At 48.6% G+C, this 16,203-nt stretch overlaps 1 protein-coding gene across 1 annotated transcript; it reads right to left on the minus strand.

Moving 5' to 3' along the window:
- Window positions 1–9,397: 9,397 nt before the first annotated feature.
- Window positions 9,398–12,016, minus strand: FEZF1 (FEZ family zinc finger 1). Its single transcript, XM_009563588.2, is given in 5 exon segments — window positions 9,398–9,568; window positions 9,571–9,834; window positions 10,420–10,552; window positions 10,876–11,010; window positions 11,206–12,016. Coding segments are annotated over 5 exon segments (1,476 nt in total). The 5' UTR covers window positions 12,001–12,016; the 3' UTR covers window positions 9,398–9,419.
- Between the last annotated feature and the right edge of the window lie 4,187 nt (window positions 12,017–16,203).

A 16,203-nucleotide genomic window follows, 5' to 3' on the forward strand; every position in this document is an offset into this window, starting at 1 on the left:
TTAATAAAAATAGGTTATTTTATTAAAAATTACACAGCACTTTTCATTATTAGATAAGTCTTGAGTGATGGATTAAAAAGATTGTATCTAAATTGTAAAGATTTTCTGCTGCTCATGCTGCAAAATTAATTGTTACGAGAAAACAGAACATTGTGTTCTATCACTAGATTTTTAAAAGTATTAAGAAAGTAATGCTCTAAGACACTTGAGGACATCTAGATCAATTAGGATATGGTATTCCTGACAGCTAGGAAAGCCACATGGAAACGGAAAATTGTTAGTTGCCATATTTTACTTTTTTATATTCCTGATAACACGGGAGAAATGCCTACCAAACACTGTCTTCTTTGACCAGCTGGAATCAGAGGAAAGAGGGTTGTTTTTTCCATTTACTACAATGGGATTTAAATTTGACCCTCAATTAAAACAAACAAAAAACAAACAAACAAACAAAACCAAAAAGAGAAGCCACCTCACCCAAATGCCAGAGATGCTCAGTGTGATTGGAACAGTATCATTTCACGTTAGCTCTTCAGTATTGCAGGCTGGCAGGAGCCCCAGTGCTCAAGATCAAGGGTCTCCAAACTGCAGCTTTTCATTGCGAATGCATCGTACACCTTTCAAGTGCAGCTGCCACCTTGAGGAGATGTCAAATGTTCATGCTGGCACATGGACTGTGGGTTAATCCAGGTCCTCAGTGTGGGGAAGAGGCAAGGAAGCAGGAATGTGTCTGCAGTCATCACCAGCAGCTTGCCTAGGTCTCAGTTTCACATCTGATCCAGCCCCAGCAGTCTCAAGACAACCATGAGGCTCCTCCTAGTTCTTCCTCTCCTCTTGGCTTTCCAGACATAAGGTATAGGTATGATGGCTCTCAAACATTTGAAGAGGTTGACAGGTACCCAAGTGTCAAGAATGTTGCCTGCACTTGTTGCAAATGTTTCACAGATAAAGCAAGAAGCATTCCCTTTTATGTGACTTCATACAACCCAAAGAATTATATGTGAGTGAGAAATATGGGGAGGTTTATATAGGCAGGTTTGCTTATGCTAGCCTTCACTAGACAGCTACACTCATTCTCCAGAGATATTATTTTCAAATACTGCTTTTGTTGGAAAGGTAGAGATATCAACAAGAAATTCCTCTCCAAAGAAGAGCCTTTTTCAAATGCAAATAAAGGAACAATTTCCTATTTATTCCAGATAGTCGCAAAGTTTTAACAAAATTAATTTTTAAGTGTTTCATAGAGACAAGAGAAGTTTCCCGTGAGTTTAATTTTTCTTCACTGAAGAATTCAAAACCTTTCCATTCTCTCAGTTGTGCAAGTTACTAGAAACAGTAATTGCTTTGACATTGCCTGCAGAAGTTACAGCCGATCTGCCCAGGCACTTTGCTAGGTTGTAAAGTCTTCACAGTTGAATATGAACACAACCATGGGCTCCAGAAAGAGTCATTCCAGCTTGCATTGATTGGAGCCTAAGGTTTCTCAAAATCCACCAGGTGCAAACGAGTTGTTTGACAACCAAATCTAACAACTGTCAAAATTCAGCTCATCCAGCACTAAAAAGTCCTTAATCCGCACAACACAAAGTGGACCATATCCAAAACCAAGGGGAAAGCTGAAAACAAGCAAGCCACATAGTACCTCACATGAGAGTATTGTTCATCTCTGTTCTCTAAACTGAGACTCCGTGCAGCAAGGCAGGCAAGACATACAGCAGCAGTGATTACAGCCCACATTAGTGACGCAGCAGAACTGAGAATTCATCCCTGATTCCAAGGCTGCTTGAAAACAGCACGTGTGCTTCAGGGCACCCAGCTAGAACAGCAGCTCTATCCCCTCTGAAAGCCTGACCCGAGAGAGCAGGGGGAGGAGTCCTTTTATTTACTGTCCTGGTGGCCCCATCAATGATTTTATGTTGAATGCAAAATGAATTAGGAGGCTTGGAGAGTGCTTTCAATCAGGGTACTCCATGGCCTGAGGACTAGGATGGTCTCTTAAGATGGTCCCTAGCATCACTTGCTGGAATTTCTTCTTGTCCTTCCAGAAGTCACAATAGAGAAGAGCAATGCTTTGGTAACTTATTTGCTTCAGGAGGCTGCTAGAACTGCAGGCTATCTGCAGTGAAAGCAGTGCCCAACCTAGGAAAGACTGAACCTCTTTTTGGTGCTGCTAGGGCTACCTGTGTCTCTCCACTGACAGTGTAGAAAATAGACATTTATGTTTGTTTGCTTCCTGTTAAGATGCCCAAAATTTGGGCATAAGCATTGCCCAAGGCAGACAGGCTAGTCTGACTCATGCCTTAAACAAGATTGTTCTGAATTGGATTTTGCTAAAAAGAAAAGAAAAATCCAGAATATAAGTGATTCATAGCCTAATTAGTCCATGTGGTGTCTGGCAACAACTTGATTAAAGAAAGAGAAGGAGATGTGAACTATATTGAGACGTTGGATAAGACTGTGGGGCACTTTACAAGTTGATGTTTCATGCTTCTTAAGAAATGAAAAAAAAAAGAACAGGCTGAACAGGCTAAGAGCTCCAAGAAGCAGATGACTTGTCCAAAGAGCATGACCAACAACATTGGCTGGAAAAGCAAGAATGCCGGTTAATGAATGATCTCATAATTCCAGAATTTACCTTCACTGTGCACTAGGGTGAAACTAAGATCTTTCAAAAGTACTGCAACCCCACCCTAAGTAACCAACAGCCCTTTTCTGACACTCACAGAATGAAAACTTAATTCCCAGAATCTAGAACAGCAAACAGCCTGGGGACTGGGGAACGCTCCTGAGATGCCTGACATTCACATTTAAATGATTTCTATCCGCTTATGAGTTGCTTAAGCATAATAAGATGGCTGTTAATTAATCCACATTTTAAAAGGCAATTCTGTTGCAAAATATTGGTACTAAACACCTGTAAGGTGGCCAATCACATGCCGCAGTTCTGGGAGCCAAGTCCACTCTCCAACTCTTTTTCTGATCCTATGACTGTTTGTCATTGATGCAAAGAGAAGCAGTCCAAGGAAAACAGGAAAGACCAAAAAAGATACCTTGAGTCTATAGCATGGGGCAGACACGACTGAAGTGCTTGGAAACATATGAAACAGGAGGTGACGTTTGAATGTGAGCGTGAGCTCCTCAGGCAAGGACCCAACCCAGCAGACTCTCCCTTACCCTTAAGCTGGTTATCTCTGGTTTCAAGCAAACTCCTCCCAATACAACAAGTTTTTATAATTCCTTTATCAAAACCTATTTGTAGACTTCTACAGAGAGTTACGAATGCTGATTTGACAAATAAATTTCTACAAATGACTCAGAAAAAATCTTGTAAGGTAGCACCCTCTGTAATTAGTATAGAGAGAGATGTAAGATAAAATAGTAAAGGTAACTCAGCTGTGATGTACCTCTTTGCTGACATAAATTAAAGTAGCTTCTTGGCCCTCTGTAGATTCCACTACAAGTCAGTCTGGTGTGCAATAATATTCAGGGAGGATTTAGAACACTTTTTGAACGTTTTTTTGAGAAACACACGTTTTGCATTGCTGAGGACTCAGCTGCCTGTCTTGTGGCAGATCTATTTTGGGGTCACTCAGACCACTGGAGTTAAAATCCTTACATAATTTAACATTTTCACACAAAAAAAAAGAAACTGTACATTGCATTTATAAAGGTATGCGAGGCCATACTTATAGAACTAGCACACTCCTCAAGAACAGCAGAAACTGTTTGTAGGAAAGCGTGTCTCTGCTTCTTAGGAGTAGCAAATCGAAACAGTCTATTATTTTACTATGTGAAATCATAATAATTACAGGTTGTCTGCAAAAGTAATTATGCATTTGTTTTGGTCTTTACCAGTTCTAACCAGTTCTGCTGTGGCTTTTCACACTGGATGTTCCCATAAATTGAAAAATAAAATCTAAATTAATTTCTCTGTATCTCTTGCACTTCCCAGGTTTGTACAATGCAAAAGCATTACTGGACATAAGCAAGCATTGGCCTTCAGGTTTTAGTATTCAGTTAAAGTAGCTGAAAGCAGGTTTTGAACATATATTCTTATTTATGATATGTAGATTAATGTATTTGCTGGTAAGCTTTGGAGAAAAAAACAAACAAACAAACAAGAGTATGTGACTCCTGCATTCCTCATAATTAGTTTTGATTATTTCTTTCAAGAACATATTGTTCCTTTAAAATATACTAAGTTAAAATACAAGACTGGCTTTTTATAGTATTTTGTATCTTTTATAAACACAGGAAAAGAAACAATCGATCAAAACTTTTTCTGGTTAAAGATAAATGGCTATTTTTCTGAACGCATTGTGGTTCAGATTTTAACTTCTCCATCAGAGATTACTTTTACAAATTCTTACTTGTTCAGAAAAAAAATTCATCTCAACGTGTTTATCATCCAAGGGTTTTTCATTATTGTCAGTTAAAAAGAAAGTTCTTGTTCAAGATTATTTCTTCTAAATCTGAGTTAGGCGAGGTTTTCATGTGGAAGTGTAAACTCTTCAAATGCTTCACAGCTAATATTAAGAGGTTAACAGCTATTTTAGAAATAGTTTGAAAAGGTTTATTTTGTGCCATCAGTTGTATTTAATCTCCCTAGGCTAAAGTACCATGAATCAAGGTTTCTCTTACATTCTGTATCAGTCTGCAAAAGAATCTCATAGTCCCACCCCTGAAAATAAATGTTTAACCTGCCTGTGCAGTTGCAGATTAAGCTGCTCCGGCTTACATTTGCAAAGCATCACTCTTCCATTTTCCAGTTAAATGAAAACTTATTATGTATCAACTTTTCATAGAATTATTCAGGAAAAAAAAATCAGAAAAGCAGCGTCTGTGTGAGTTTTATTTGATTGGTAACTGAAGATGGTTTCTTAGAAATGACATAATAATAATGGTGAAATATTAGCCATCTCAAAGTTAGAAAGGGAGGAGGTTTTGTATTTCCACAAGCACGGTTACTGGATTTAATAACGTGCCTAATCAAATACACAAAGGTTTGATTACAACAGAGTGACTGAACAGAGGAACCATTAAATAACTTTCATGAAAGCTTCAAAGGAGGATCAAAGATAGACACTGCTCATACTTCGTAATACCACCAGAGGTTTTAGAACAGGATGTTTGGTATTGTTTCAAGGGTCACAGATGACTGAAATAAAATGACAGCTTTCTGCAAACCCATGGGACCAACAGCGAGTCCTGCCAGCAGTTGCAGAGTGTTGTAGTGTGCTCTGTGGTGGTCTGAAATAACCCTGCCTGCAGCCTCAGACCAGGAGGAGAAGGGAGACCCAGAATGGAGTGGAGCTGGAGCTACCACTGCACTTACAGGAGAGGTAGGAGTTACTCCTTCATTGTCACAACTACAGATGCCAGGAGGGTACAACACAATTCTCCCTCTTTACAGATAGTACCTGAGCAAACTAGTAGCCAAATATCCAATGGGTGGAAAAACTTAACACCTACAGAGTTATAATTCTTTCGTATTAGCATGTCAAAATACTAGACGTAAATTTGGTCCTCATTTTCTCTACCAAACACCAAAGAACAAGATGGCATCTGTCCCATACTAAGTAAGGCACATGGAGTGCAGAACAGAAGCTTTCCAATTTCTACTTTTCAACTACTATCCAATGAAACTGTTCTGGTACTAAGCTGTAACAAACATGCCTTCATCTGAGCTGGCTCTAAGTGAATTTGTGGCACTTTGTTTGTTCCTTCTATTTACACCACTGCGGTAATAAAGAAGAAAAGAAAAAAAAAAAAAAAAGAAAATAAACTAAAAATGCTTCCTTGATTAACCATTGCCCGATATCCTTTTTAGGTACGTTGAGATCTACTGAATTTCTATTTAACAACCCGTGAACTAGAGCATGGTTTTAGGTAGCTATTGAAAAGTTTTGTGCTTAGTTTACACTTTGATGTGCCAACAACAACAAAACACAAACACCAAAGGTCATTACTGATATATTTGTCCCTCCCACTCCCGCCCACCCTCCTTTTTTTTTTTTCTTTTTTTCTTTTCTGTTGGGAGTTGTCTGATCAGCAACAAAGCAGTAGTAAAGCAAAACCAGTACCATTTCAGCTTCAGAAAGAATTTTGTGTCAGACCCCGTGAGAAGATCCTGCTGTTGCTGTATTTTATTTCTGCAGTGATATATGGCAGCCTTGGTAGTTCTTTCAGCTACCCGGCACTTTCCGCGCTGACACAGGCTAACACAGCTGTAGCGCCTGACAAGAACAGAAATTCAGTCCCATCTGAGAAATCCTGGGCGGGGATGGGGCGGAGTAGAGGGCAACAGTTCCTCTTCTACAAGGGCTCTTTGCTGAGGGATGCCGGGGACACCAGACTTGTCTCCCTTTTGTTCAGGGCTAAAGTGAAGCTGTTGCGATTGATGGGGGTGGGCTGCAGCGCCAGCACGATGCTAACGCTCAGCTCGGCAGGTCTGTTTTAGCAGATCCAGGCGTTATCAACGCCCTTCCCCTCCCAGTATCCAGGAGGGACCAGTAGAGGCTAGAGGCTGAAAAGCTGTCATTCAGAGGGCGGTAATGTGGCACTGATGCGAACTGGCCGGCAGGAACCAGAACACATTCTTTCCTTTATGTGCAGCTGACTCTACTTCTCCTTCCAAAATTATTCACAATATTTTTCTTACAAAAAAGATAAACATTAATAATCTTGTCTGTAGTAAGGAGAGTTGTTGGCAGCTCTAAGCTTTGGTTGCCTATGAAATTAAGCTTTTGTCTCTCATGATGATTTCACCAGCTTTGAATTGCCTCTGACCATTAACTAGAAATTCACTTAACCTGAGATTAGTCTTGAAAGACAGGAAATGAAAGGTAATGCTGCACAGGTCTTCCAAGACATGTATTAATCCCAGCCTTTGACACAAACACGGTTTTATAATGTGAAATAACAAATGAGCTATCCTCATCTCCCTGTGAAGTCCCACGTCTGTAGTGTTTACTTCAATAAATCTAGGAAGGAGAAATGCTTGTCCATGCCTATCACTGACTTCCTCTACTTCACCTTGGAATAAAACTAAAGTGCCTCATTTCCACTCTATTTCAAAGCGCGGTCATTCTGGCATGGAAGTTCCTTAGCAAGGTAGTATTTTTCATCAGGAAGAAACAGAAAAACCCAGTTTATCCAGTGACTGCATATCTTTTACAGGAGGAAAAGCAAAGCACCAAGTACTGCTTATAAACCTATAAATGATCTACAGTAAAGCAATTTCAGAAGTTCTCCCTCCCTCTCCAACTGCCGCTGTCTGGGGAACCCTGATAATTCATTTCTCCCAGCACTTATTCTAACAGTCTGGAGAAACAAAGTAGAGCAAAGACTTGTTAGGCATCTGAGTAACCACAGCACAGAGTCCTCTGCAGTCTCTTTCCAGGCCTCATGGAGATGTTTGATTTGAGACAGACGTTACATGCTCATCACAGGGTGCCTGGATTAGATTGTCCTTTCATTTCATCGTATATTTACTTTCATGTCCTTTTGTCACGATACAAAATACTTTTGTGACTGTAGCAGTACACCTGCAGCGCTTGAATAGTTTTGAACTGTTTTAAAAGAATTATAAAATGAAGATGCTTAGCACCTAGCCAAGATAGTTGTACTATCTTATACTGTCACACTTACTGAGTGATAAGAAAAGTGAATTGGACTTGTGCTTCAATTTTTTTCATTCAAGCAAGAGGCTCACAGGAACAGCTCACCCACCTATTTCCAGTGGGGGCTCTGGGACATCTTACCTTTCATTGCAAGTTGCAAAATATACCTTTGGAGAGTATGGAAAGAAGAGGAACCAGTGGTGCACTGCAGTCACCTGGCTTGGGAGGAATTCATCGCTGCTGAAGCCGGAATGATCCTCTCCTGGCCTCGGGACGGCAGAGCTGGGGGAGAAACAACCAAAGGGACGGATCCCCGAGGGAAAGCCAGCTTGTCTCTGTAGGACCCACTCCTCTCTGCTCCTTCCCAGCTCCCCTCCCCTTTTACCCGGGGTCACTCCCCTCCTGCATCCCGGTTCCTTCACCACGCGGCTCCCCGTTTCCCCGAGCTCTCGGAAGCGGAGCTCAGCTCTGGGGAGCCCCACTCCCCGTGTCAGTGGGATGCACTGAGGTCCGCGCTCCCCCCAGCCTCCAGCCAGGCTCCGGGCTGCTTCTCGCGGGGAGTCCGCCTGGCCGAGGTGGGGACACGACCTGTTGCTTTGGGTTTTTTTTTTTTTTTTTTTTGGAGAGTGGTGCATTCAGAGCGTTTTTCCATCCCCCCCAGGGGCGCGGAGGGAGAAAGCCTCGCTCCCCTCTCAGCCGCGTTCCCGGGAGCGCCCGCCCCGAGGCCAGACCTGCCGGCTGCGACCCCCCCCCCCCCGAGAGGGGCGGCCCGGGAGGGGTCGGGAGCGCCGCCTGGAAAAGAATAGCCCTCTCCTGGATGTAACGCTCCAGGCACGGTTATAGCCACCGCGTCCCGCTTCTTCCCACACAGCCAAACCCCAGGGAGAGCTCCAGGTGCTGCAAAACCTCGGCAAGAACAGGGATGTCCCGCGGGACCGAGTCCCCCGTTTCGAGGGTTCCGCGCGGCACCCCGAGAGCTGCGCGAACCCCCTGCGCTCTCCTCGGGCCCGTCCGGAGCCTTGACCTTGCCCGGACAGGACCTCCAGGCCGAGAAGGGGCAGCAGGTGCCCTTCCTGGGGAGCGGCACCCGGTTTCCTCGCCCGTTCCCCCGGGAGCGGCACAAACCCACCCGCCCACCGACGAGCGAGCTCCGCTTTCGAGGCTCGACTTGGCAGAGGCTGCTGAGCAGCTAATAACATAACAACCCGCCTTTGATCAATCCGAACTAATTACCCCTCTTAATTAAAGTCTTTAGCGGTTGTTTCAGTGTTTTGGCAAGGAAGTGGGAGAGGTTTGCCGTTAGACAGCGCCGCGTTTCCCCCCTCCCCGCGCCCGCCCGGTAGCTCCAGCCCCGCCACCGCGCTCACTCGGGTTCAAACATTTATTTCCACCAGGTCAACGCATTCTTTCTTTCCCGCCCCCCCCTTTTTTTTTTTTCACGTGCAAAATCAAAATTCAAATCCGTACATAGCGAACCAGCTCTGTCCATAGAGATAGGATATTCGGGGGGGAGAGGGAGAGGAGGAAACCAAGAAGGCGGGGGATAACCAGCAGGCAGCGGAGGCAGGGCAGGATCAACACAATGGAAATATATATATACATCGAAATAATTAAAGTGGTGCAGCATTCCCGGGTGGGGTAATACAGATCCCAAATAAATACAGCAGAAAATTGGCTTGGCGCTTTCTCTCTCTCTCTTTTTTTTTTTAAACCATCTCTCCACCTGAGATGTAACGACAGCAAAAAAAAAAAAAAAAAAAAATAGAGTCTTTAAAAACAACCAACAAAAAAAAAAAATTAAAAAGAGGAAACAATCAGTCCCATAAACGTTAGTGGCGATATAGAGCATAATACACAAAACCGCTTAACAGGTGCATGCAAAGAGGCGGTGGGGCTCGGCTCTGCGCCCCTCACGGCTGGAGCGGCGGGCCCTGCAGCAGTGGCCCCGGCGGGGGCGGCTGCTCGGGCCCCCCCAGCTCGGCCGGGGGCCGGGGCAGTCCCAGGGCGCTGTCGTGCAGCTTGCGCACATGCTTCTTGAGGTCAAAGTTCCTGCAGAAGCCTTTGCCGCAGGTGGGGCAGGTGAAGGGCTTCTTGTCGTTGTGGGTGTGCATGTGGAAGGTCAGGTTGTAGACCTGGTGGAAAGCCTTATTGCAGATATTGCACTTGAACTGCTTCTCCCCGCTGTGAGTCAGCTTGTGGTTTTTGTAATTGCCTGGGAACGAAACAAGAGGGGCAAAGGGACCACGGGATGAGAACTGGACTCTGCAAAGAGGGGAAAAAAACATCCCCAAACCCTGTCCCAGACCCAGAGCCCAGCATCAGCCGAAAATGACCACTGATCTCTTAGCAAACACCCGCCTTCTCCCCTTCTCCCCGAGGCTGTTCCGTCGACAGACGAGGAGAAAATTAACGAATAAACAAAACCCATACCAACTGCAGCTATGAAGTACCTGTCTTAGCCCTCCCAGCAACACGAGGAGAAAAACTAACCAAACGTCTGCACTCAGAGGGGGGCAAAGTCGGCGAACTCGTTTGCCGAACGGCACTAAAAGCTGAGAGTTGCGGTGCTCGGAAACCTGCGCTGTCCCGAAAACCAAAGCCTTGCCCCGCGCGGTGGGCCGCGCTGTAGGAAATGTGTAGGGGCTAGCGATGCTTAAAATTAAGCTACATCTCTAAGAACAGAAATTCAAACCAAAAATAAACTTTCCCTCCCTCTCTCCCCATGGCAAATTGTCCCGACGCTTGACCTCGCCTAGTGGGGGGTGCGGGCAAGGGAGAGGGCGCTGGGGACCGGTACCTTTCTGGTGAAATCCTTTGCCACAAAATTCGCAGACAAAAGGTTTGTAGCCAGCGTGTATTCGCGTGTGTGTGTTCAGGGTCGAGCTCCTGTTAAAGGCTTTGCCGCACTGGTTGCACTTGTGTGGCTTTTCCTAGAGCGAAACAAACGCTAAGTCACGGCTTGTTGGTTGGTTTGCGGGGTCCGGGTGGGGGTTTGCGGGGTCCGGGTGGGGGTTTGCGGGGTCTGGGTGCGCGTTTGCGGGGTCCGGGTGCGGGTTTGCGGGGTCTGTGCGTTAGCTCCCAGTGCGGGGCACCCCGCGGTACCCACCGCGTTTGGAGCAAACGAGATCCCCCAAAGGGCAGCGGCTCAGCCGCCCCGCGCCTCTCGGAGCGGTCGGGCAAAGCTGAGCCCCTCAGAGAGAGGGAGCGGAGGGGGCCCGGGAGAAGAAGGAAAGATGGATGGATGGAGGCTCACCTGGGTGTGGATGATCTTGTGCCGGCACAGCGTGCTCGCCTGTCTGAAGCCCTTCCCGCAAACTTTGCAAACAAAGGGTCTGGCTCCCGTGTGCACCGGCATATGGCGAGTTAAGTTATAATGTGCATTAAATACCTTGAGAGTGAAATCACACACACACACAAAAAAAATAAAAATAAATCAATTGCGATTAGAAGGCGAGAACGCCGACGGGAAGCCGTCGTTTAAAAATAAAGCGAACAAGCGACCGACAACCCGGCGGACAGACAGAAGGACGGGGCAAGAGGCTGGGGAAGCGGGGGAAGGGAGGAGAGCTGCGGCTCTACTTGCCTTTCCACAGACTTCACACGTGAAAACTTTGGGCTTGCTGCTCGGGGAGCCGCGGCTGAACTCCGAGGTCTTGTAGGCGATTTTTTCCGAGAGGATCTGAGCACTTTCTTTCATGTAATGCTGCAGCTGAGCCTGCGATAAGTCCTTGAAGGCTACCCCCGCCGGGTACTTGTCCACGGCCGGCAGCACCAGCTTGTTCCGCTCCGCCAGGTAAGCCTTGGGCTGCGGGTGCAGGGGAGAGCTGAGGAAATAAGAAGCCACCGGGTGGATGTTGACACTGGAGGACGGGTGACAAGGGCTGTCGCCTCGGTTGAAATAGCACAGGGCTCCCATGGCGTGGAAGGAGGAGTGATTGACCACTCGGGGTCTTACCAGTTTGTACTGCTGCAAGGGCAGGGCGTCGCGGGGGAAATCTCCTTTCAAGCTCAGGGCACAGTTCAAGAGATCGCCGCAGCTAAAGGAGGGCGAGGAAGGGTCTAAATGAGCCTTCCTGGGTTCCGCTCCGGCCACCGCCGCTTTGGGCAGGGGGTCGTACGCCACCGGGACAAAGGGGATCATGCAGGGGATGGAGGAGTTGAGGTGCAGCGGGTGCTTGGGGTCGCCTTTGGCCACGGAGCCGTGGAGTAGCTGCGGGACGGGGACGGAGCGGGGCTCTGGCGTCCTCGCCATGATGCGCTCAATGGAGAAGGCGAGGGGCTTGGGCGTGCTGATCATGTTGCTCCTGGCAGACAGGCTTTCTCTGGCCGGAGGAGTCGCTAGGATTTTGGTCGCCGTGTGGTGGCCACTATTGTCCATGGCTGGATTGCATTTGTTCGCCCGGTTTGAGCCGCTTTGGTAGACGCCTCTTTTTTTTTTTTTTTTTTTTTTTTCTCTCTTTTCCTCTCCCCTCTCTCTCTTTCACTCTCTCTGCCCCTTTTCTTGTCACTGATCTGCAAGGAGGGAGATCAGCATCGCCGCCGCCACCATCCCCACAGCCTCCGCCGGCGGAACCAGCCGTCTCAGTCCAGTGGACTCACGCCAGCCCATCACAGTTTACTTTGGCGCACCAATGACTCGGGACAATCGCTACTTATTTCTATCAATAGAAAGTGTTGTGTCAATAACGCAGCCAAGATCTCGCCAATCGTTAACTTCCAAGAGGAGAAGGTAAACTAGATAATTGCTCAATTGCTTCCAACAGTCAACAGGAAAAGTTTCCCCCCCCTCCCCAGTAAGCGGCTACTTTTCATTGGCGCCCGCGCCTCCCCCGCCCAGGGAAGGAGGTGTCTCTCCCTCTTTCTTGCCTCTCTCCCCCCTGCCTCCCTCTCTCTTTTTTTTTATTATTATTATTTCCAATCTGCTTAACCAGGCTTTAGAGGCCAAGCAAATCCGAGATCAATTTTCTTGTTTGGCTTTAAATGACATCATCTAAAATCATTGTCCAAGTGCTAAATAGGGATGTGAAACCCGATTCAAGGGCAAGCGCCAGGGTATTTGTCAAACGAGGTGCTGCAGAAGAAGCGGCTGGAGGGGAAGCGGTTTGTTTCCTCGCCACTTTCCAGCCCGAGCTCTCTTTTAGCGTGGGTGTGTGTGTCTGAAGGAGGGAGGGAGATGGCTGCTCTGCTCCTGGGACTATTCCTCGCCTGCTCACTGCTTTAAAGAACAAGGTCAGGTGGCGGTGAGCTTTTGGAAATCACAGTAAACAAATGAGCGGGGAACTTGCGACAAGCAGACGGCGAGAGTAGCGCGAGGGTACGCGGGAGCCACCCGGCCCAAATCCAACGAATGCTTGTGATTAATCAAAACCTGGGGCTGGGGAAGAGACGGAAAAGGAGGTAGGAAGAGGGAATGCCTTTTAAAGCTAAAGCAGTATCTAGATTCTAAAAAAAAAAAAAAAAAAAAAAAAGTAGCCTTCATGTACACTAGGAGTAGCTTCTCTGTCCTTAAATAATACACAAACAGCACAAATACTCAAAATTCAGGATTGGTGTAGGCACACGAAGAAATATTCTACACGCACACCGCTTATAGGTATGCGTGCACCTGAAGAGATGTGCTGCCCATGTGTTTAAGGAAAGGCTGGCGGCCCCGCTCTGGGCGAGCGGCTCGAACGCCCCGGCTGTTTGTACCCACTGCGAAGTGGGCGGTCGGGGACACAGTGGGTGAGGGGCTTTCTGTATTCACCTCCCGTCCCACCACTCAGCAGTTCGGCGTCAGAACAAGACCCCGTTCCTCCCGCCGTCCCGGGGTTCCCTTGGCGGGTGACCAAGAGGCCGCCGCCGAGATTCCCGTGAGCAGCCGAGGGTCCCTGCGTTCTCCGCCCCCCGGGAGCAGAGTCCGGCGCTTCCCGCGGCGGAGGATCCCACGGGCGGCCCAGAATTGCCCTTCTCCGGGGGAGGGAGGAGGGAGGTCTTGGGTCTCGCCCGGGGAGGGGAGCCACCAGCAAGGGATGGAGGCACGGCCCCCGCTGCTCGGTGCCAGCTGCGGAGCCTGCAAAAGGCTGTGCCTGCCCCCTACTTCCCCCTCCGCGGCCCAGGACGACCCTTTCGCCGGGAAGTGGGAGCGAGGATTGGGGCCCCGGGGAGGGACCGATGGAGGGAGGCATCCTCACCCTCTGCCGCCCCGAGTGACCCCCGTCCCTATTTGAGGAGGACAAGGCAGCGCGGCGGCTGTTGCACGACGGTCCCTCCGCAGCCGGGAGCTGCCGTGCGAGCACCGGGGAGCTGCGGAGGACGGAGGAAGAGATGCCCCGCTCTCACCGGCGTTCGACGGCAGGCAGGGGCCAGGGCATCCCTCCCCGAGGCTGCGCCCCTCAGGCTCTGCATCCTGCGTGCCCGCCCCGTCCCTTAGCTGCCCCGGAGCGCAGGCAGGAGCCGGCGCTGACCCCGGGTGGCTCTTCGATAGACACAGCCCTGCGGACCACTGTGAGGCGGAGGAAGGGCCCGAGCCGAGCCGTTCCATGCGGGATCCCCGGCGGCGATGCTCCGCTCCATCCCCGCTCCCTGCTTTCCCTCAGCCAGGGTGGGCGCCGCCGCCCGTCCCCCTCCCCGGCAGATGGATCGCGGTGTTAAGACCATAATTACTGCCTCGGATCGGGTTCCCGCAGCCGCCCGCCTCTTACCGACTCCTTCCAGCCCCGGCCGGTGTCACAGCCGCGGGCGGTGAGGGGGGCGGTAGGACGCGGGGCCGCGTCCCCCGGCGCTGGGCTGGGCGGCTGCCCGGCTACCCACTTCTCTCTCGCTTCTTTCGTGTCTGCCGGAGGAGCCTTTCCTCCTTCAGAGCAATTTACATTTAATTCAATCTAAGCAAATTTCCTCTTGATTGGTGCTGAAGAAGGGGAATTATTGTTGAGTGGGTTTTAGAGCTTCAAATCCCATATACTTAATATGTTAACAGCTTGCTCTTAACTGGTCTTTTTGGGATTGACTTTTTGACATGTGTTTGAAAGTAAAATATGTAGTGTCATTTGAGCAGGGTAAATATCCCAAAGCAGCAATTACAGCCCTGCGATTACAATTACACCGACCTCCTCAATACTGAGATACACTCTTGGAAAAGCGGGAGCCTGACTATTCGTTACTCTTTTACGGATGTACCTCCCTTTCTTTCCGTAGCGCACACGAAAACTTGTGTTCCTGCCTGATTGTTAAATACCCACCTAAAAGGCATTTTTAAAAATTATTTTTCTTTTCTGGGAAGTCATTCGGTTCTGTCTCAGAGGTGGAGCCTTGTTAGTGTCGGAGTAGCTCGCAATATGCCAAAATTAATGTCGATGTATTCTTCTTTAGTCCCGTCCCGAGCTTTGCCGCTATGCGATCGCATCTTTTTAGCAGAGTTACATATCTCCCGAACTGCAAAATCCTCCAGTCGTGCTGGTGCAGGGAGGCGCTTTTTAAATTATTATTATTATTATTTTCCCAATGCAGAGAGATTTACAGACTCCGAGGGTGATGTAAAGTCATCTCTTGGCCGGTTTCTTTTTCGGGGGGACACGGCAGGCTGCAGGCAGGGCCAGCCCCCCAGCCCCCGGGCTGTCCTGGGCGGCGGCACGTCCCGAGCCCCAGCAGAAGGGGCCGGCGGGGGAAGGAGCCGGCCCGCTGCCTCCCAGAGTTACAAAGCGTCGGAGGAATTTAGGGCAAAAGTTTTGCCTCGAGTTGATTTCGTGTTCTGCCCGGGAAAGCTGCTGTTCTCTTTTTCCCCGTAATCGGTTTTGTGTTTCATTCGCTCCTAAGCTATGTTCTTGATATTGCTCACTTGCATTATTATCATAACGTATCTCTACATGCACTCAAAATCCGAGTCACCGGCGAATTCATCTCGTCGTCAGGATTACTCCAATCCGATCCCAGAGGCGATTAGAGGGAGGTAAAATACCGTCTAAAGCCTAATCTTTAATTTCTTCCTCCTTAATAAAATGAATAATTCCATTGCGTTTTTAAGTAAAAAATGAATTGAAAAGGATAATAACTCCGCTAACCTTCTGTTGCGTGTATTAATCTTTTCCTGGAAGTGTTTGACCGCAGCCCTCGGACTGCCCCGCGCAGCAGCTCCTTCCGTGGGCTCTGAGCCTTCTCCCCGCGGCTGGGGAAGGGCAGGCACGGGCCAGCCGGGCTCCGGGAGGTTCGAATGGGCGACGTTAATGTGGAGGGACCCGGGACGGGACGGAAAATACTTCTGGCCGCGGCCCCGGCGGCCCCGACAGAGCCCGGTCAGAGCCTGATTACTGTTATTATAATAATCATCATTAGTAGCTTCGCTTCAAAAGCTGGGGTTTGCTCTCACTAATTACGAGTCCTCGCCGTTCCCTCCCGAGCCGCCGGCTTGCTGAAGAGGCGATTTCTCTCCTACACGGGACGAGAGCCCCTCCGCTGCTCCGCGTCCCGTGCCCGGGGAGCGCCTTTGCTCCCCGCAGCCTCCCGCAACGAAACGCAGGACCCTGCTTTGTTAAGGGTCAGAATTAGCCCCTGGGCTAGCTGTCCGTCCCCACTCGGGGCTTGCTTGTTCTAAGGAAAGTCAAAA

This window comes from Cuculus canorus, chromosome 1, assembly GCF_017976375.1.
Source record: "Cuculus canorus isolate bCucCan1 chromosome 1, bCucCan1.pri, whole genome shotgun sequence".
Taxonomy (NCBI): domain Eukaryota; kingdom Metazoa; phylum Chordata; class Aves; order Cuculiformes; family Cuculidae; genus Cuculus; species Cuculus canorus.